General features: G+C 51.1%; 2 protein-coding genes across 2 annotated transcripts in view; both read right to left on the bottom strand.

Annotated features, from left to right (window-relative positions):
- The window catches only part of CACNA1S (calcium voltage-gated channel subunit alpha1 S), a 74137-nt gene extending 60522 nt beyond the window's left edge, over positions 1-13615 (bottom strand). The window contains 2 exon segments of the mRNA XM_010362678.2: positions 11418-11523; positions 13396-13615. Coding sequence (XP_010360980.2) covers positions 11418-11523; positions 13396-13547 — 258 coding nt within the window. The 5' untranslated portion in view covers positions 13548-13615.
- Positions 13616-15172: 1557 nt separating this feature from the next.
- On the bottom strand, positions 15173-16940 carry ASCL5 (achaete-scute family bHLH transcription factor 5). The gene has a single exon (XM_010362679.2). It carries the CDS (start codon positions 16579-16581, stop codon positions 15961-15963), a length of 621 nt encoding a protein of 206 aa, XP_010360981.1. The 5' UTR covers positions 16582-16940; the 3' UTR covers positions 15173-15960.
- Between the last annotated feature and the right edge of the window lie 5192 nt (positions 16941-22132).

Consider the following 22132-nt stretch of genomic DNA (forward strand, 5'->3'; position numbering starts at 1 on the left):
ATCCTACCCCTGACACAGTGGCCTGGTCAGGACTCCAGGCTCCCGGGCTCCCCATGTGCCCCCCTGGAGGGTTCTGGGACCTACAGAGCCCACTGAAAGGACCTTACTCGGCTGGCCTGGGGAGGGGCTGGCAAAGGCAGCAAAGTGTCTGCAGTTGAAGGGCTCCCTGGGAAGGTGCACTGCCACCACATGACTGCCTGTCACCTGGGCCTGAAAGTCTCGTTCCTTAGGGTCAAGACAGAGTGATCTGCTCAGGCACAAATCTCACTGGAGCAGGGAGGCACTGGACTCATACTTGTTGTTAACTCTTTAAGGCATGTGTACTACAAGGAGACAAGGTAGATTTGACTAAAGAGGAGGAAGCCCAGGGTGCTTGCAGGGAGCTCAAGCTGGGGTGGAGGACAGACATCCTCAAATGTCCCCTCCCTCTTAGGGACCTTACAGGAAGCTCTCCACACAGCCTTGGCAGGTGCTATCAGAAGACAGTTTTATAATATTCATGATTGCTTTCCTCCCAGATTCCCCCACTTTCTTGTTCCCTTAAGCTGACAGCAGGGCTGGGCCCCCTTGCCTCAGGACTGGTTTGTGGCAGGGCCCAGGCTTTTGTCTTCCAAAGCCTGAGAATCACTGCAACATTGGGAGGTCTCTGGGGTAGAACTCACAGTGTGAAGGTGTAGCAGGATCTGGGAGGAGGCACTGGGGCCCCCAGGAAAGAGGACTCAGGCTCAATTCCTGCCTTAAGAAGGGTGCAGAGGACCTATGACCCTGTCACCCGCGCACTGCCTGAGACCCAGGGCCTGGGCACATTCCCCAGGTAGGCGGGATAACTGAAGGCACCAGAATAGCTGCAGTGATCCCTCTCCATCCTAGAGGGATATGCGCTCAGGATCCATGGAAAGTTGGTTCACAGGAAAAAATAAGTCATTTCTAGCACACCTCAGTTGTGGACAGAGGTTTGGTCCGGCTCTGCTGTTTTTCCTGTTTCACAGAGGAGGGAAGTGAGACTTAGAGGGGAATGAGGTGCCTGCCAAAGGCGAGGAGGCCCTGCCTGCCATGACTGAAGTAACAGAGTTTCTGGTAGGCTGGCCTGATGTGCTGGCCTCTATGGCTGTGTCGCACACTGGATGTCCAGGGCCCTGATGTCTCCACAACCACCTCATTCTCCAGGTTTGGCAGATGACCCATTGAAGAGTGAGGGAAGTGGCTATGTTTAGTCTAACGAACGCTCACCCAAATAGATGTAACTGGAATGGGTCTCCCTTGCCATCCTACCTCCATCTCAGGGTTCTCATTTCCCTCTTCCAGTTCCCTCTTCACTTCCCTGTATAGCACTTCCCTCACCAGGCAACCAGGCTCCCTCAGGTCTGGGCGAGCCAGACACACCAGGGCTGACTAGACAGAGGGACAATGGGGCCGAGGGTCCCAGGAGGGCTCCGTACGTTCAGGGTGAAGGGGGCTGGGAGAAGAAGGGAGACCAGTGCTGTCTTGGGTAATGAGGATAATAATAGCTAAGCATTAGTAAGCACCCATGTATGCGCCAGGCTCTATTCTGGCCGCATGCATACATTTAATACTCACTGAAACCTTATAAGGTAAGTACTTTTTTTTTTTTTTTTTTTTTTTTGCCTTTTCAAGTGTTTATTTGTATACATTTTTGTCTTAAAAAGAAAAGTAGGGCTGGGTGAGGTGGCTCACATGTGTAATCCCAACACTTTGGGAGGCCGAGGTGGGTGGATCACGAGGCCAGGAGTTCAAGACCAGCTTGACCGACATAATGAAACTCTGTCTCTACTAAAAGTACAAAAAATTAGCCTGGCTTGGTGGCGGGTGCCTGTAATCCCAGCTACTTGGGAGGCTGAGGCAGGAGAATTGCTTGAACCCAGGAGGCGGAGGTTGCACAGAGCCAAGATCACGCTATTTCACTCCAGCTTGGCAACAGTGCGAGACTCTGTCTCCAGAAAAAAAAAAAAAAAAAAAAAAAAATCATTATCACAGATTACAAAGGGCTAAAGCAAGAATAGACGAATGAATGACTCTCTTTAGCCTGGAAAGCGGATACTCTCAATAGTATTAATGTTGTAATACAAGCTCATTCAAGCGTTTTACATTTCTTTTTTTATGTTCTTTTAAATGTGATATCTTAGCATATAGTAAAGATCATGTACTATGAGTATCAGACGGAAATTTCGGAAATTTCTCCACAAAGCCAGATAAGTTTTCCTCTCCAGTGAGAAACAGGCTATAATAAGTTCTTAAAAATTCTTATCTTCTCTGCCATGGCAGAAGAGGGAGAGGTTGGGGGCTGGGGAAAATCCAGGGACGTTCTACACAGGAGGTACTCTGGGGTTCCATCCAGGAGGGTGTCAGATAACCCAGATCACTCTACTTAGGCTTTTGGCAAAAAACAGCCCTCACCCTCCATCTACTGGTCATCTTCCCTGCCTCTCCTCACTTCAGGGCCTTCTGAGCTCTATCTTTTGTAAAATCAATCATCAGGAAAGGGAGAAAAAAGAGCTAGGATGGAACAAAAGTAAAATGTTTAGCAACTTTGACACAGGGGCTCGGCACCTCTACCTGAGCCGCAGGGGTCCTGGCTGGAGCAGGGCCAGGTGGCCCTCGTCTACTGGTAATGCATGTGCTCCCAGGTGCAGAAGAGGGTGAGAGAGACCCGCAACTTTCAGGGCTGAGGCACACAGACATTCTGATGTCTGATGCCCAAAGGTTGTGCTGGCATGGAGCAACCTTGGGAGCGTGCAGGATGAACAGGGGGATCTGGGCTGGCTGCTGCTTTGTGTCTCAGGTCTTGGAGTCCCATGAGAAGATGGTGGGTGTGAGGTGGCCAGCCCCGACGGCCCTTGCCATGACAGCTACATTGGTTCTCAATTCAAGTGTCTTCAGAAAGTGAAGATGTAACCTACTCTTTGCAACCTTAACTCCTAACAAGTCCAAAAAAACGAAGAAGAAAAGAAAAAGCATCCCCCTCCTCCACCAGCCAATGTTGAGATGAAGCCCTCACCTCTCTGCCCCAAAGAGGCTTCCTCTTTCAAGGGTGTGTGTGAAGAAGACGTTAGCCCCCGGCCTTGGAGTAAACTCTAGATAAGAACAGTCTTTCCTCACACCCCAAGGCTTCTTTGTGCCTCCGAGCCCAGCAGAGGACGAATACTGAGGTTTCTATGGTGCTGGATACAGCACAGGGTGGTGTGACCTGAAGAAAAGAAAGTGGGAGGAGGGGGTCCTGGAGTTCAGTGCCTGGTGTAGTGTGGGGCAGGCTCCAGACTGAGCAAGGAAAGGCCTCGGATCCCAGTGTCACAGCAGAGGCCAGACGCTCCTCCTTGTGTCAAGGCAAATAGATCAAAGGAACTGAGATGGGTTTCCCACATACAACCACCAGGAAGGCAAAGGCAGGGAAGGGTACAGGCCGAAAACAACGAGGTGCCCAAGGTAAGGGGCAGGCCCTCGCCAGCCTGGGATACTGTCTCCTACTCCCAACCCTTGGGCCCAACAGAGGAACCAGTTGAAAAGGAGGGCCCAACACATTTCCATCAGCAAGCAACAGGACCACAAACTCCTCCATGTTGCCTAGCTCCCGCTGAGAGTGGACATGCAGTCATACCCACACCCAACACGCATCCTGGTCTGTGCGGGGCAGTCCATCATCATCTTCCCTAGCTTCTGACGACAGCCGACTAAGGTAGGTACTCTTATCCCCATTTTACAGATGAGGAAGCCAAAGCACAGAGAGATTAATTTCTCCAGGATCACATAGCTACCAAGAGGCAGAGCCATGATATTTACAGTTTGATTCCAGACTCTGTGGTCTCAACCACCATGCCAGGCACGGGGAAGAGAGAGAAAGAGCATGCCTGGGACATCTGGGTACATTTGTTAGATCCTGCCCTCAGTCCACCCCAGGTCTGTCTTTTGCCCCCCAAGGCTTGGGTTCAGCATGACTTCAGCTGTGGGCTATTAGTGCTGGGAGGTCAGAGAGGGAAGGGAATGAACATTTATTGAGCAACTCCTGTGTGCCAGGTCAAACACGAGGTTGTTGCACTCATGGATGTAACAGTCCTGAAAAGAAAGATATTGTGGACCAACCTGGCCAACATGGTGAAACCCCGTCTCTACTAAAAACAAAAAAAAATTAGCTGGGTGTGGTGGTGTGTGCCTATAATTCCAGCTACTCGGGAGGCTGAGGCAGAAGAATTGCTTGAACCCTGGAAGTGGAGGTTGCAGTGAGCTGAGGTCTCCCAGCTGCACTCCAGCCTGGGCGACAGAGTGAGACTTGGTCAAGAAAGAAAGAACAGAAAGAAAGAAAGAAAGAAAGAAGAGAGAAAGAGAGAGAGAGAGAGAGAGAGAGAGAGAAGAAGAGAAAAAGGAAGGAAGGAAGGAATGGTGTGAAGGAAAGGAACCGAATCAACGAAAGAAAGAAAGACCCAAAGAAAGAAACAGAAGAACTAAGACTAAGTAGAAGTACACGTACGGCCTTATTCCTCACTGCACTTCCAGTCCTTCATGTACTCTTCCGGAAGGAAAAGGAAAGAACAGCTATCTGTGGTCCTCTGTTCACAGATGAGGTAACGGAGGTTCAGAGAGTTTAGGAAGCTGTGAACCAAAGTCTAGATTGGAGGCAGGTTGGTTTGACTTGAGAGCCTGTCCTTTCTTGCGACTCCCAGACAGCTAGCACAGCTTGGGCAAAGGCTTTCCTCCAAGGCTTCTGTTGTTCAGCTCTTACAATGTCTGCAGCCCCTGTGCCTGGTGTGAAGGGGCATGAGTTGGGATGGGTGGGGAGGGGGAAGCTAAGTGCCCTGAAAGGGGACCTAAGTTCTTGCAGTGGTGGGAGGGCAGGCTCCCAGGTGGGTCTAAAATCCAGGCTTTCATTCGTTTCCACAGACCCTTTTTGAGCACCGTCACTTCTCTGTACAGTGGCCCAGGCTCAAACAACCCTGTGCTCTGCAGGTGCTGGATCTCTGAGGGGTGAAGCCAGAGCTGCGGTCCTTCTGAGGCCCCAGCCTCCCCAGATGGCGAGTGGAATGGGCTGCTGGCCGCAAGAGTTGGCAAGCGCATTCCAGACCCTATAAAAAGACAAATGCCCTGGCTGCCAGAGGCTTAGGCTCCAGCCTCGTGGAGGACACTGCGGCAACTTGAACCCCAGGAATGCGACAGGGGCCTGGTGGAGCCGGCTGATGCCTGAGGGGTGGGCAGCTGCCCTACAGTCCAGGAGGGGCCAAAGGGGCGCCATCTTGCCGAGCCTGTCGGGCCCTGCCCTGCCCTGCCCTCAAGGACAGCAGGCACCATCTACTTAAGCAAAATCTAAATTATCCGGAACTTGGAAATAAAGCAAAGAAAGGATGCCATATCTTTGTAATATCATGTTGGAGCATTTTATAATAGGCCTGGCCAAGGATTATTTAATTATCCAGGTCAGGGTTTCTCAACCTCAGCCCTAATGATATTTTGGTCTGGATACTTCTTTGCTGGTGGGAGGGGGGCCTGTCCTGTGCATTGCAGGGCCCCTGCCTCTACCCCACTAGAAGCTAGTAGGGCACATCTCTGCCCCTGCCCCTCCCCTTCACAATTCCAGTTGTTGCCAAATATTCTCTGGGGCAGAACTACTTCCCCTCCCCAATCCCTTGAAAACCACTGACTAGGAGGGAATGTAACTTTGTTTAGCCCTCACTCTTCTGTCCTCTAGAGATGCAAATGAATTCTCCCTGATAGGAAGATAATCTCAATGGTTAGAGTTTTATTGCCCTGTAGGACATTAACCAGCTTGGTATCTAACCTAGCAATCCTATTCCATCATTCTTTCTCCAGTATCATAACTTCTGCTCCTCCAACTCCCTTTAACCCAGCTTCACACGCCTGCCTGTTCTCTTTTGAGTTGAACTAATCTTTGATATGTGTTCCTTCGATATTTTACTTACAGTTGTGTTTTCACTTTTTGAACATCATACTTTGACGTAGGACTGCTTTGAGGGTGAAATGAGATAACGTAGCAAAAGCAATCAGTTTCTCATGTCTGCCCAACAATTAGTAAGTCTGATGATTGTTTTTGCTTTTCCACATTGGTCCCCTCAGCCTGGCCTAGGCTGGAGTGGTAACCCTGCCCAATAAGGGATGTAGGCCTGCCCATAGAGCCACCTGGGCATGCGCAGTGATCTAACCTCTCTGCGCTGCAGTTTACTCCTCTGTACAAATGAGAAAAATAAAAGTACCTGCCTCATGGGCATTCAGTGTGATAACACATATGAGCCATTAGAACAGTGACTGACAATATGTAAGTAATCGACAAATATTGAATGTCATTTTTGCTGCTACTGCTGCTGATTTGCTGGAGGACTGGGGAGGGTTGACCAGGAAAGCCACTAAGAAAAGTTAGAGGTTTCAAGGAGAGAAGACACAGAGTTAAAGAGAAATCAGGGACAGACGATGGGCGGGGTGAAGAGGAGTTCTTTACCTGAAATAATCTTTTGGCATAACTGTTGGGAGTTAGACCCTTTGAATCTAGAACAGCCTGGGGGTCTCTGTGACTACAGGCATTTTGGCTGGTGAGCCTGCTCTGTGGGACCTGCATGATCAAAGTTCCTTCTGTTGATAGACAAAGCACTAAAACTGAGAAGGTCTTCACTCATCCAGTTACTTCTCTTAAGTATACAATATCATCCCCATTTTATAAAGGAGGAAACTGAGGGAACAGAAAGGTTATATAACTTGTCGAAGATCACACAGCTAGTACACGAGTGGGCCTGGGCTCAAAAGCAGGTTCTAGCTCCAGAACCCATTTTTATAAACACCATGCCATAATGGGCTGATTTCAGAGCCCGGTGCCACTGTAACATCTCACGGTTGGCCAGGACCTCAGCATCCTGGATGCCCCTCTTGCCACCCTCTGACCTGCTGCATATTCATTCCCAGGACTCCTTGCTCTCTCTGGACCTCAGTTTCTTCTGTTCAGGGAGGATCCTGGGCTTTCCCACTGACACAGAGCAGGCAGAGTCAGAGGGGCACCCTTAGCCCCAGGAAACCCGGGTCCCAAGTCTATTACCCTCAGCCAACGCTGGCAGAAGGGATATGGAGGGACACTGCCAAGGGAGCCCATTCCCACAGACAGCAGTCATATCTCCGACCCTGCTCACACACAAGGCAACTGAGGGGAGCCTTTCTTACCCACAACCATCCCTGCCCCTGCCCCACCCAGCCAGTCTGGCATGTGCCAAAGTGAGGAAACCTCTGTCATAAAATGCTTGGACCTACAAATCCAGTTGCCAGTCAGTGGACACAGGCACCTGTATCTCCACACATCTGAAGTTGAACTGACCACCTTCCTCTTCCCCACCCCCACCTGCAGTCTTGGTAAGTGATACTGCCATCTGCTCTGTTCCCTTCTGAACCCCAAGTGTCATCCTCCCCCTTCCCCACACCTCCATCTCCACATCCAGTCCTCACCATGGATTCCATCTGGCAGGTCTTTCTTAAGGCCACCTCACAGCCATCTTTACCATCACTAGTGCCTTGGCCCAGCCTCCCCTGTTGCCTGCTTGGATGACTTCCCTGGGCTCCCTGCCCCCTTCCCTCCTTTCCATCCCACCCATGTCACCCCAATCCATGCTCCACATGGGGCCTGATTTTTCTAAATCCCCACTTGACCTCTCCGTCTCTTGCCTCCAGCCCTTTGCCCATGTGGCTTCCTCTGCCCAGGGTCCCCTCTCCCTCTTGGCCTTCTACAATACGCTCCTTCACAGCCAGACTACATAATGGGGAGCCCAGTATAAGGGAAAATATGGGCCCCCATGTTCAAACAGTAGAAAATAAGTGCTGATGAAGGTACTAAATATAAAGTTTTTCCTTTTTTTCCAGCCCCTTTCTCAACCTACTGTGGTGTCTTTTGATTGCTGTTCGGTGTTGTGTGGGGCAAGTGCAGACTGTCACAAGCACCTCCTCCTAGTCTTCCCTCTCCACCCTCACTATCCCACAGCCCAACATCCTGTGCCTTGGCCAGAGGTGGAGGTGTGGAGCTAGCCATCTACCCTTCACTCAGACCCACCACCTCAACCCATAGTGGACATCCGGCACCCAAGGGTGATGCAATCTCTGCTTCCTTGGAGACAATAATGGGGGAGGGTCTTGGAGGCTCAACCTCATAGGGTCGTTTACTGAATGGACTGCATCACTGTCAGCCCAGGGTAGAGACAACCAGAGCCATGTCCTTCCCTGAGACACGGCCCTTCCCATTCTCCCATTCGGGCCTCTGCCAAGTGGCCCAGGACTCCAGAGGGCAAAACATCAAGCTGAGAGCCTCTCCCTAGAGGCAAGGAGATGGCAGAAGTCAGGACCTCGTGTGAACCAAGACTCCAAGCTTGAGGTGCATGTACCATTGTCCCAATGGACTTCACTTACAAATCATAAATTCAAAGATAAAATTAATTAAAATTTCAATATGTTGACCACAGAGCATTCAGCCCCAAATGTGGGGCCCTTCTGAGTGGGGGTCCTCTGGGACTGCATAGGTTGTACACGTGTGAGCTGTCCCTGTCCTCAGCCTTCAGGTCTCAGGTTAAACATCCCATCCTTTGGGAGGCCTTCCTGATCTCAAGACTAGCTTAGGTTCTCTGCCAATATGCTACCAAAATGTCCCCAAACCTTGAACCTTTCCCATTTCATTTTAATTACTTGTTTAATTGGTTTTATCATACTTACTTGTTTAATCCATGTAATGAAGCTCTGTGAAGATGGGAACTGTGTCTATCTGGTTCACAGTGATATCCCCAGTATGTGCCAGGGATATGATAGGCACTAAAGAAACATTCAATAAATGAATGAGAAAGTTCATGAATAGTTAATCCTTAGGCCTCCTTTCTTGAAAGCTATGGGTTATTCTGGATGACTGGAAAGACCCCAACCCTTCTCAGATACCTACAAAGCAGTCAATAGGGTAAGAGAGAGACAGTACCTGCTGCCCCTTTCTACTCTGACTCCTCTCATCTCCCTCTTGTTGGGTTTTGTGGACATGAACAGTGAGGAGCCCTGAGCTCGAAGCTGGCTGAGCGACTTTGGGTATCACCGACTTTCTCTGGGCTTCACAATTAAGTGGTCAGATTAGGAGTCCTCCCTGAATATTCATTTCCCATAGAGCTCTGACATGGCAAGTGGCATTTTCTGCTTTGGAAACATTTTTTATTAGGTTTCTGACTTCCAGGGAACTCATAATCCTGTCTCTATGAACTCTAGGCCTAACCCAAGGTTTTGCAACTCCAGCCCACAAACTAAAGAAAAACACACACAGGACTACATGAAACAGTTAAGGTAGCCATTTTGTTTCAAGATGGAGGATGCTATAACCTCTAAGATGTAATTTTTTTTTTTTTTTTTTTTTTTTTTTTTTTTTTTTTGAGACAGGGTCTCACTCTGTCACTTGAGCTGGAGTGCAGTGGCATGATCCTGGCTCACTGCAGCCTCGACCTCCCGGGCTCAAGCAATCTTCCCACTTCAGCCTCCCAAGTAGATGGGACTACAGGTATGCACCACCAGGCCAGGCTAATTTAATTTTTGTAGAGACGGGAGTCTCTCTATGTTGCACAGGCTGGTCTCGAACTCCTGGATGCAAGCGATCTTCACGTCTCGGCCTCCCAAAGTGCTGAGATTACAGGTGTGAGTCACTGCACCCAGCAGAGGTGTAATTTAATATCCTCCAAGGTGGGGCAGAGTTTTTTGCAAAAGTAGTCAATGTCGTAAGGAACTGAGGCCCACAAATATGAAATCGTGAAGGGTGGGGTAGATCCAGAGCTCTCCCTGCATTCAGAAACATGGAGACTAAGCCTATGGTGTAGAATGCCCAGACTTTAAAAAATGCCTTCCTTGACAGCAAAGGTGGCATTGCCCTGCCAACATTTAATCCCACTCTCCTTCCACACTCGGGAGCTCAGAGTGTTTTCTCCTCATAGCAAGCACACATTTAGAATCCCAGCTTCCCATCAGCTCAAGATAGATTCCCATGGAAACCAGCATAAGGGAAAGGCAGAGATGTGTCAGGCCCTGGACACATGCTAATATACCTCCTCCCTCCCAGGCCCTGCAGTTTCAGTGCAGGAAAAAAAAAAAAGCCCTGTTGAAAAAGGTGGTTCCATTGTCCTGTCCCCTAGGGAGCCTGAGGCCACTGTTTCTAAGAGGGCTTTCCCTAGAAGTCTTTCTGCTGTCACCCACCACCTTGGCAACACAGCCTGTACAAGAGCAGGTTCTGGCCAGGCATGGTGACTCACGCCTATAATCACAGCACTTTGGGAGGCTGCGGCGGGCGGATCACCTGAGGTCAGGAGTTCGAGGCCAGCCTGGCCAACAAGGCAAAACCCAATCTCTACTAAAAATACAAAAATCATCTGGGCGTGGTGGCAGGCGCCTGTAATCCCAGCTACTTGGGAGGCTGAGGCAGGAGAATCACTTGAACCCAAGAGGCAGAGGTTGCAGTGAGCCAAGATTGCACAGCCTGGGCAACAGAGTGAGACTCTGTCTCAAAAAAAAAAAAAAAAAATTGCAGGTTCTAAAGTCAGAGAGACCAAGCTGGAGGCCCTAACACAAGACTTAGATGTGGGGTGACCCTGGACAATGTACCTAAACTCTCTGAATATCAGTCTCCTTGTCTTTTAAATGGGTCTAATAATGTTACTTACCCCACAGGAGTAGTTATGGGGATTAAATAATACAATAATGTAAAATATTTAGCACAAATCCTGGCGTTTAATAAGTACTTACTAAATGCTAACCATTTTTATTATACATTAGCTATTGGGTAAGTAAGTCCCTGAACCTCTCTAGGCCTCAATTTCCTCATCCATAAAACAGAATGAGGTGGGGAGGAGGTAGGACAGCCTAATTTTTGAATATCCCTTCCAGCCCCGGCATTTTATGATTCCAGGTATGTGTTACTGATGAAGGGGTGAAGAGAAAGTGGTATTGTAGAACTCTAAAACATGTTCTTGCTTCAGATTCCTGGATAAAACTCTTCCATGAAGGCAAACTTAGTGGACACAAGTTTCTTATGAATTACATCTGGGGAAGGGAAATTAGCATTCAACCTCCGTGGTTCACTAGCTGACCTTATGAAGCCTCAGTTTCCACATCTATCAAATGGAACCACTTTATGAGGTGGTTGTGAAGATTAAATGAGTTTACTCTCATCAGGTATTAGCACAGTGCCCGGCACCAATGAGTGTGTGCTCAGTGCTGGCTGACAATATCACAGAATCTAGAATAAGCAGTTGACCCTAGAAACCTGTTGAGCCACTCAGCCAGCCCTGCAGGTGTGTGGGGATGCAGGGAGTTAAACCACCAGCACCGTCCCCCAGAACAGAGTCCACCAAGGGGGCCTCCCCAAGCCTGGGGCTGCAGGCCAGCAGGAAGGGGCATGGAAGGGCCAATCTTACCAGGCCGAGGTTCAGAGAGTTGTTGTCATCTTCTGGCATGGGCAGGTACACGGCCAAGGCCACACAGTTGGCGAAGATGGTGAGCAAGATGATCATCTCGAAGGGCCTGGAGCCAGGGTTAAGGAGAACCCTTGGGCCACAGGGGCATGGGACTTACAGGGTTAAGGGGAAGAGGGTGCTGAGGGTCAGTTTGGACTGTGACTCTGATGCCAGGCTGGTGGACAGGCTGTTGGACACTCGCCCACGCTGCTCCTTCTCTGAGCCCCTGCAGGATACAGTGAGGACCAGGTTCCTGCTTTGACAACTGGCTCCCTTTCCTCAGGAACAAGTCGCTTTCACATAGACTCCTTGGAATGGTAAAGGTCTGGTCCCTGGCTGAGGGCTACTCAGCTTTAAGGCCTAGGGGGTCTTCACACCGCTCCACTCTCAGTGCCTGTCCACGCCCTTGCCTCCTCCCAGGAAGCCATGACTTTCCTAGATTCTGGCCAATCCACAGAGGCTCACCCAGAGAAATGGCACGGGAGGGTAAGGGTTGATGCGGGGTAAGGTTGAGAACTCACTGAGCAGGACTGGGAATGAGGGATGGAGAGATGAACGCTGAATTTCCAGAGCCATGGGTGCATGCTGGTGTGCTCGTGCTCACGCCCGTCACACCTCACCCCTCCCAGACACACCCACCCTGCCACAGCCATTTCTAGAGGGTACCCCAGGTCCATGGCTTTCTTGACTTTCTGACCCATTAGGCAGCAAGTGTGGAAAGAGCTAGAGAAAGCAAGGGAGGAAGCGAGGCAGTTGTTTGGGTGTGGATGGGGAGGCATATTATGTAGATGGGCTTGACAGAAAAATCCCATTCTCTTCCCAGTAACCTCCAGTGTTTGAGAAAAGAGGAGGGCCACAGGGGCAGGGGGCTACGAGAGGGGAAGGTGCAGAGGAGCAGAGGATGGAGGAGAGGGAGAACCCACGGAGTAAAGCTGTTTGCAGAAGACAGGCAAGGAGGGAGGGCCTAGGAGGGTTTGATGTGGGTGATTCACCGACTGGCTGAGGGCAGTTGAGGGGAACAGGGCTGACCCTGACCCCAAGCTATCTCTATTTGCCTCATGTTTCTCTTGTCCTTCTAGTTATCCCTCATTCTCCTTCCTTCTAGGGAACAGTTGGTAGGAGCCCAGCCTTCCAGAACCCTTCAGAAATATTTCAAATATGCCCGACCCTCGCTCTCAGAACCCACTTGACACAGCCCTCCCCTTCTCTCTGTCACTCCTTCCTCCCTTCCCCAGATAACCCAGATATTTTCAGCATTCTTCCCCCCAGAGCAAATGCAAACATAGCATAAGATTCGAAGTCCCTGTCCCCAGGGTGACACATCTGAGCTAGAACAACCAGGCTTGCTTGGCCTGTGTCTTGGAGCCACTCAGACCAGGCATCTTTCAGACCCATTTCTCCCCTTGGCTCTGTCCTCAGCTGGGACCTGCCCCCAGAGGGGTCATTCCCCACCCAACCCAAACAAGGGAGAGTTTTCTCAAAGAGGCCATCGAACCTTTTGTTGGTTCCTATCCTATTCCAAAATGAGGCTGGTGCTTCAAAAACCTAGTGGCACCCCATGATAATGTGGATTTGGGCACACCTGGGAACAGTCCCCATGAAGCAGGCCCCACCCATAGGTGGTCAGTAGGCATCTCTGGTTGTCACCCAGGACTTGGGTGGCCCACTCAGGCCCAGGAAGCCCCACCAAGTCCTCCTCCTCCTCCTCCTCTTCTTGTTCCTCCTCCCCCCTCCTCCTTCTCTCCCTCCTCTTCCTCCTCCTCCTCTCCTGCACAGCTGAGGGTTCCTTCCCCCAGCCTCACTCAATTCTGTGAGTTCACCCCACGTCTAAGTCCCAGGCCTCCCTGGCCCTCCTGTAGGAAGTGTGTGCTCTGTGATCACCCCTGAATCCCTCCCCCATGATGCATGCTCCCCCCATGGCCCGGGCCCTGAAGGATACTTCCATTCTACAATACTGATGCAGGCCTTCCTCAGGGGGTTCTCCAGGGTCAGGCAGAACAAGGCCCGGGGTGGCCTTGGCAGAATCTCAGGAACCGGCTTCTTGGGCTGTTTCTTCCTCAGGCCTTCATCCTGGGGTGAGGACGGCTCCATGGCTTCCCTGGGAATCTGGCTTTCTCCTGCTCCCCCACCCCAGTGCCCTCTCTTCCCTGCGTCCCCAATGCCCCCCGCCTTGAGGACTGGGCTGGCTGAGGCTGTCGGCTGAGCCTGCCCTGCTGAGCCAGCCGGGGGGCGGGGGCAGGAGTGGGGGCAGGAGGATTACTCTCCCCACTCTCAGCAAGTAAAATTAGCCTCCACTCGGCTCCCCACTGCCGGGCCTGAGCTCCCGAGGCCAGGCAGCTGTCATTCCATCCAGTCCAGCCGGTGACTTCCCAATCTGTCCCCTGAGGAGGGTGGGGGATGGGGAGAAGAACTTACACACAGGCCTGGGATGGGGCAGGGGCAGTGGGAGAGGGAGACAGGATGGAAGGTTTCAAGCCTGGGGCAACAGAGATCATGAAGGGGTAGCGTTGGATATGGAACCTCAAACGGCAGAGTGGCCCCCTCATGTCAAAATTAGGTTTCCCCTCCTCAGCCCCACGACATTGTCTGGAGAAGGCACTGGGCAGCCTAAGTCAGGACAGCTCCACAGCACCCCCTGCCCATCTCAGTATTTGCACCATCAGCCAAGACTCCCCAAACATACCCTCAACCCACCCCCCAAGCAATCCCATGTCAGGGAAACAGTAAACCCCTCTCCAGTGGGCTGGAAGACTCCCAGAACATCCCGAGTGTACACACCTCTGGCATAGCACCTGCCTCACTGTGGAGCATCTGCTGTGTATCTTTCTTTCTCACCTCCTCCCACCCCTACAGGTGTAAAGGTTGTGTGCTTTATCTCTGGGACTCTGGCCCCTTCTCTGCACAGTCCCTACATATACTATGCTCCCTGTAAATGATCACTGAGGCCAGGCATGGTGGCTCATGCCTGTAATCCCAACACTTTGGGAGGCTGAGGTGGGCGAATGGCTTGAGCTCAGGAGTTCAAGACCAGCCGGGGCAAGTGGTGAAACTCTGTCTCTACAAAAAATACAAAAATTAGCAGGGTGTGGTGATGTGTGTTTGTAGTCCCAGCTACTAAGGAGGCCAAGGTGAGAGGATCAGTTGAGTCTGGGAGGTTGAGGCTGCAATGAGCCAAGATCGGGCCACTGCACTCCAGCCTAGGTGACAGAATGAGACAGAGTGAGACCTTGTCTCAAAAAGAAAAGTTCATTGAGGCCAGCCGTGGTGGCGCATGCCTGTAATCCCAGCACTTTGGGAAGCCAAGGTGGGCAGATTACTTGAGGTCAGGAATTCCAGACCAGCATGGCCAACATGGTGAAACCTGAACTCTACTAAAAATACCAAAAATTAGTGGATGTGGTGGTGTGCACCTGTAATCCCAGCTACTCTGGAGGCCAAGGCAGGAGAATTGCTCAAACCCAGGAGGCAGAGGTTGCAGTGAGCAGGCATCGAATCACTGCACTCCAGCCTGGACAACAGAGCAAAACCTGTCTCAAAAATAAAAATAAAAATAAAAATAAAAAAATTCATTGAATGCCTGAGCTAACACTGAACCTTAAATGCGCTAACAGCAAATCCCACATACCCTTCCAGCAAGTACTCTGGACTAGGAGTGGGAATGAGAAAGGGGCACCAGGAAGGGTGAGGGTAGACAATGATCTAGGAGTGAGAAAATTCAACAATCCTTTTATTTAGCTCTTTGGTGCCAACACAGTGCCTATGTACCCATATGCACACCCCCCTACCCCAAGGCTTACGGTCTGAGGGAAAAAAACCACAGTCCCCACCCAACCTGGGACAAAACTAGACGACCTCGTTGGGGGGTGTGGAGGGAGTGATCGCCCCCCACCAAGAAAGCTAGAGAACGCCACCAGGGCACACAGGTCGCCTCTGCTGAGTCTGTGGGTTCGGTCCGGGCTGAACGCCGGCAGCAGCCTGGCCTCCCATCCCTTCCTCTGGGTTCCTTTCTCAAGGGGCAAGCCTGCTCCCAAAGAAGTCGCTAGTATTTGAGGCCATCTGGTGGAGAGCAGGGGCATGGTAACCGAGGGATCAAAGCCGGGCTTGCCTCCCGGGAACTCGCAGAGACTGGGCTGCGCCTGCGGCGAGGAAGGACGAAGCAGAGCCACCTGAGGCCGAGCGAGAGCCAGACCCAGGGATGATCGTCCTGGAGTGCCCCTCTGCGCCCCGGAGGGGACGCAGGACACCCAGAGCAGTCCCAGGCCCTGCCCCTCGCTGCACCCACGGAGCTCCTCAGGTCTCTATTGCGCGCCTCGCACCCGTTGCCCTGCACTTCCTCCCCAAGTTGATGGAGGAGGGAGGGTGTCGCAGACACGGGAGCGCCGCGGACCTCCTGCAGTCACCAGCCTGCGGCTCATCGCCGGTGACCCAGCAGCCTCCCGCTGCTCCCGAAAGTGGGACGGGGCCGACGGATCATCCCCCAAGCCAGGGGCGGCCACAGGCCCGATCAATGGCAGGATTCCTCCGATTCCAAGAAAGGCGAGGGGGAGAAGCAGGAGGACTCGGATGACTCCGGTAACAGGGAGGAGGGCGCCCGGGCCTCGCCGTCGCCAGGGCGGTCGGGTCGGGGGGCGGCGGGCGGCGCGGGGCAGGGCCCGGTGCCCGGGAGGCCGCGGGCGGCAGGGGGCGTCGCGCCGTCTGGGGCCGAGCTCAGCAGCTCCTGCAGGTACTTGATGTAGCGGATGGCGGCGCGCAGTGTCTCCACCTTGCTAAGTCGTTTCTCTGCCAGGGCGCCGGGGAGGTGGCCGCGGAGGCGCGCGTAGCCCTCGTTGACGCACTTAACGCGCTGCCGCTCGCGCTCGTTGCGCTTCTGGATGAAGGCTGGCTCGAAGGGGTATTCGTAGACCCCGAAGGCGCCGGGGAAGGGCACATAGGGGAACACCCCGGCGTAAGCGTCGTAGTAGGGCTGCTCGGCTGGGCCCGGGTACAGCAGGAAGGGCACGTTGCCCAGGGGCTCGGCGGGAGGCAGGGGCGCCTGCCGGGGAGGGGGCACGACGCCCAGCTGCATGCAGCTGGGGGGCCCCAGGGGCCTCCGGTCCACCAGAGCCCGGCAGAAGTTATTGTTCATGGTGCCACGTGGAGCTGGACCCAGAGTGAGGCCCCCACCGAATGGCCCCTGCTTGGGGTCTGCACGGTCTCGACCACTGGGGCAAGTCACATCGCTAGCAGCAGCGCCGGGGTACCAGGATTTGCTAGGGCCTCTTTTCGCCCTTTAGGGTGGCTTCCAAGGACTCCCTAACACCAGCCATCGTTCTAGACAAGTGTGGCCCCTCTCAGGGGGTCAGTGCACGCCTTCTCAGATCCAGCCCATGGCGCCGCGGAACTCTGAGGGCCCACACCTTGCTCCGCAGCACCCATGGGCACGGCCACAGACCCGCACGCCTTGCCTCTTCCTGCTGCCCAACATGGGCACCTCAGGCCTAAACCCCAGGCTCCATGCCCTCCACCCCCACCTCAGCGCCTGGTCCTTGGTCCTCACGGCCTTCGGGATCCCTGATCCCTGGGCTGTCCGGGGTGCCCAAACTGATGGCTGTTGTTAGGAGTGCGCCAGCTCAGTGGAGGGAGTCCCGGGGAATATTTCTAAACAAGAGGAGAGGAGAGTGAACATAACAGTTAAGAAAGGCCTGTATTATGGGCTTACTTGTATCATCTCCACCCGCAAACGGGATTGTAAGCCTCATGAGGAGAGGGGGTTGGCTACTGAAGGGGCACAGATCTGGGTTAAAATCTTGTGCCCATCCCTTAATAGTCGGGTGACCGCTTTGAGTCGTGGTTTCCGTAACGCAAGGGCAAGGGAAACATCCCTGACGGGAAATTAATAAGCAAATCAACTGTGAAAATATGTATGCAAAAACACCTCCTAAAGGGCATAGCTTATACAAATGCCCAATTTTGTCACGCCCCTTGAGAGTGGGGATTAAGTCTCATCACTGATCCCTTCCAGGGCCTTATATCTAGAAGAAGGTCTGAGACTGCCTATTGAATTAGCAGCAGCAGCCATCAGCCAACGAGGGAAGCCAACTCTTTATGGAAAGGAATGCCTCTTTGATAACAAGGTAGGTGGTGTTGGTCTGTTCAAAGCCCTCTGCCTGGCAGAGACAGTCATCAAAGCCTTCCCTGCCCCAGTCCCTATGGTCTGAGATACACCCTCTCACCCCACCCTGTGTTTCTCTGTGGCACCTAATGGGGGCATATATTCTTTCACCTGTATGTCCTGAGCCTAACCCAGCCCCTGTCAAGTAATAGATGCTCCACAAATACATGTGGAATAACTGAGAGAGAGGATTAGGCAGAAAGCTGGGTTTGTTAGGGTGGGACTGATTACACGTAGCCTTTCATAGGATTTAGGAAGCTGTTATTTCGGAAATAATTGGTGTGTGTTGAGTTTAGGTGCCACCAAGCTTCATTGAATGTGGTTATCAGATCCAAGTTAGGTGCCATTTTGTCTAGGAAGCCTCTCTGATCACACTCCCACCTCTTGTGTGTGTCTATAGGGTACCATAAGGGCTATATTAGCACTTATCACATGACTCTATTTTTTTTCCCACTTCATAAAAGATGCTCAGGACTTAGCAAGTGAGTGAGTGATGGGCAGCGTGACACCTTGGCCACTGGGCACGGCCTCTCCAAGAGACAGAAAGGGGCTAGCTCTCTCCCTGACAGGAGGAGTTCATGGTAAACTCAGATTCCTGAGAATGTCTCCTTCTGCACCCTCTCACCTCTGTCCTTATTGCAGGCCCTGAGTCTGTTTCCAGCTCGCTTTGTCCTCCACACTAAATGAGGACCAAGAAAAATCAACAATGATTCTAAGCATCATGGAGACTTCGATGTGTTCTCAAAAGTGAAACCAGGCCGGGCGTGGTGGCTCACACCTGCAATCCCAGCACTTTGGGAGGCTGAGGTGGGAGGATCACTTGAGGACAGGAGTTCGAGACCAGCCTGGCCAACATGATGAAACCCTGTCTCTACTAAAAATAAAAAACCTAGCCGGGTGGGATGGTGGGTGCCTATAATCCTAGCTACTTGGGAGGCTGAGACAGAAGAATCACCTGAACCTGGGAGATGGAGGTAGCAGTGAGCCAAGACCATGCCACTACATTCCAGCCTGGACGACAGAGCAAGACTCCATCAAAAAAAAAAAGAGTGAAACCTTTTTGTCTGAATTTGTGACAATTTGTGAAACCATTTGTCTGAACAAATGTCTGAAACCAAAGGTCTGAGAATTCAGGACAAATTCACATATCCCTCCCCTTCTCAATGGCCTTCAAAGCCTCCCCGTTGCTTTCAAGAGAAGGTTCTAGAAAATGTCTCCCAAACAGACCCTCAGATCTATCAGGTCAGTCTTCTCTGGAACTCTTAGCTCTCCTGATCTCACACTTGGCTTGTGCTGGCTCTGGTCCTGGGGGCCCTCTCTACACCTCTCTGCTTTACCCAGAGTCCTGCCATCCTTGATTCCAGCTCCTGCCCATCCTGACTGCCTGAGCTCTCCGACTTCCAGCATGGGTTGTGCATTCTTCTATGTCTTCAACCAGAATGTAAGCAACCGGAAGGCAGGGGCTAGGGCTTTTATTTCTCGGGTAACGCCTATCAGTCCCTTGCTCAAAATGATTTTCTAGCAGTTCTCTTTTGTTGCACAAATTTGGGATCCAGACTGCACTCTCCCATATGACCCCTGTCTATTCATATTTGACTTCATTATTTAAATTTAATTTGATAGGGTTCAGAAGTTTATGACAATTTTAACAAGTGCAACTTACTATTTGTTCATGTTGATTTAATATTCATAACTTATTTTCCTCATATACTATTTACATTTTTTCATACAACAATTCAGAAAAGTGATTCAAACAAGAAACCTCACAGTTGGACTATGTATTTCTTGAGCCAATTCTGTCTTTACTGTTAGAAAAGAACTGATAGGCCAGGCGCGGTCGCTAATGCCTATAATCCCGGCACCTGGTGAGGCCAAGGAGGGAGGATCACTTGAGCCCAGGAGTTTGAGACCAACCTGCCAACATGGCAAAATCCTGTCTCTACGAAAAACTAAAAAAATTAGTGGGGTTTGGTGGCATGTGCCTGTGGTCTCAGCTACTCAGAGGGAGGCTGAGCGGGGAGGATGGCTTGAGCCCAAGAGGCAGATGTTGCAGTGAGCTGAGGCTGCACCACTGCACTCCAGCCTGGGCAACAGAGCAAGACCCTGTCTCAAAAAAAAAAAAAGAAATAACTCATAACCTACCTGCCAGATAGCATGGGGGGTACACAACTGCAAGGGAATTGTGTTCTGCGTCTATCACTGAATACCAGAAGCTGAGGAACACAGTGTAGCATATTACCATTAAGCGGTATGATTTTCATTCAGTAAATATGTACAGAGGGTCCTGGATATCCTGGTACTGCTCTAGGTATTAGGATAGAACAGCAAACAAACATTGTAGTGAAATAATAATAATAATGATAATCATAGCTACACTTATTATTCATGATGTGCAAGACACTGTGCTAAGAGCCTGATGTGAATCATCTCATTTAATTCTCATGCCATCCTTGAGAGGTAGGTGCTAATATTGTTTGGTTTTACGGGTGAGAAACTTGAGGCACATGAAGGGTAAGTCACTTTTTAAGGACCCACTGTTAGGAATTCATGAACTAATAAAGGCTAATCCACAACCTCAGTTTCCCACCTCTTCCCTCAGTATTTCTACTAGTGGCTTCTCATCTGATCAAACGATTGGAGAGGTTTACACTGACCTAACAAAATAATCTTAGTAAATTATTCATGCTGGAGAGGAATTACGATTATAATTATAATTCCTGGAGGGGATATCCCGCTGAAGATTCAAATTATGATGTTGTTATTTAACTTCTGCTAAGAGAAGAGCTAAAGGTCACCCTGGTCATCTTTTGGGAGGGTAGCACCCCCTTGAAGATGTGTTTGGCGGGTGGCCCATGGAGTTCTGCTGCTGGGAATACGCGGATGGGAGTATCATCAGATTGAGTCAAGGAGCAGGAGCCCGCTTGCCTGAGCTTAGAAAACCTGAGCAGAGGCCCCAGGAGGATCTATCAGTAGCAAGAGAACCTACTCATTGGCTAAGTTCATGGGACTGGGCAGAACCAGCTATCAATAGCGCCACAGTGTGGTGGTGAGACGTAATGGCGGCAACAGATTGATGAAATTCCCATCCACACCCCACGGGTGTCAAAGTCATCACTTCCTGTGACAGCTCCCTTTGGGGACTGTGGGTCCCTAGGTCTCCTGGAAAATTCAGGGTAAGAGAAGACCCCTTGGGAAAAGCTATTGAGTTTTCTGTCAACGTCTACTAATTTTCTCCCTGTGTTTGTTAAGCAATTCATATCACTTAAACTTTCACTATGTACACATACATAAAATATGTATCAATATAATTAGATGTATTTTGTTGTTTTGAGTTAAAAATAGCAATTGCATCAGCATTAGCAACTTACTAGATAAAAATGTGACTCTGAAACAGTGGAAGAGCTTTCCCTCTACTCTTAGCCCCCATGGTGACTGCTGAAAGACCTAGTTGAATGAACCCGTTGATTGCCTTGAGTAGGCACAGACTATTAGTTGCAGGCAGTGCTGTCCCCCTTTTTAAGGGGCCCTGGTTCCTCTCTGGGACAGAAGCCACTCCTTGCCCTCAGCAACCCCGTTCATCACCAGCTGTACTCTAGTTTACCTTGCCCTGGGAAGCAGCCGAGCAGATGTGCTTGGCAGGAAGTAACTGCTGTTCCTCCCCGGAGCTTTCTTCATGGTGCAAGCTACCTGAGCTCTTATGCCTGCAGTCTGTGCTCAGTTGTACCATGTACAGTTAGTTTGTTTAGGGCCAGCTATCATCAGTTATTGTGGAAAGAATTTTCTAATCCTCAAATCTGACTTGCACCAGAGAGGGTGCATTGCCAGCGGGGGTCTCCCGGCCCTCCTTTGCAATGCCTTGCTGCTTCTAATTGTGTAGCATTAGTGTTTGCCCCACCAGTATTAGCCCCTTGTTGTCCCTATTGCCAGAGGATCTCACTGTCCACACTCCTGGGGATGGCACATTATCATAACTTGCTGTTAATGGTTTCATACTCATCCCCTGCCCATCTCTCCCAGGCCTCTCCCTGGTTCTCAGTGTTCACCAGGGCCCTGTCTCCCCACCCTCCTCAGTCTTATACTCTGCATGGGCAACAGGCAGCCGAGGGCCCTCTCCCCAGGGCTCTTCCTGTCACTGCTCCCAACCCAGGCTGTGAACTGTGAGCCCAAGAACTCTGGTCTTATCCTTCTTTGAGACACACAGTACAAGCTCAATATTTGTTGATTGACACTGGTGGGAAGCCCTGGGGAGGCAAAGGCAGATGTGAACTCTGAAGAAGACAACATAATTCTACCTTTCCTGCTTTTCTCATTGTCTTTAGTGGGACTGGAAGCAGAATTGGGGGTCTGAGGTCAGGAACTGGCTGAACATGTCTCTTTCAACAGGGAACCCATGACTCTGAAGGAGGTATTGGGGAAAGTGATTCCATAGTCTTCTTCTTCGCCTACCACTCTGAGAGATTTCTGAGAGTTGACTAGTCCATAATGCTGCTTTTGGGCAGCAACAGGGAGACTGCTTCCATAGCCT

The sequence above is a fragment of the Rhinopithecus roxellana genome, chromosome 1 (assembly GCF_007565055.1).
Source record: "Rhinopithecus roxellana isolate Shanxi Qingling chromosome 1, ASM756505v1, whole genome shotgun sequence".
NCBI classification, from domain to species: Eukaryota; Metazoa; Chordata; class Mammalia; order Primates; family Cercopithecidae; genus Rhinopithecus; species Rhinopithecus roxellana.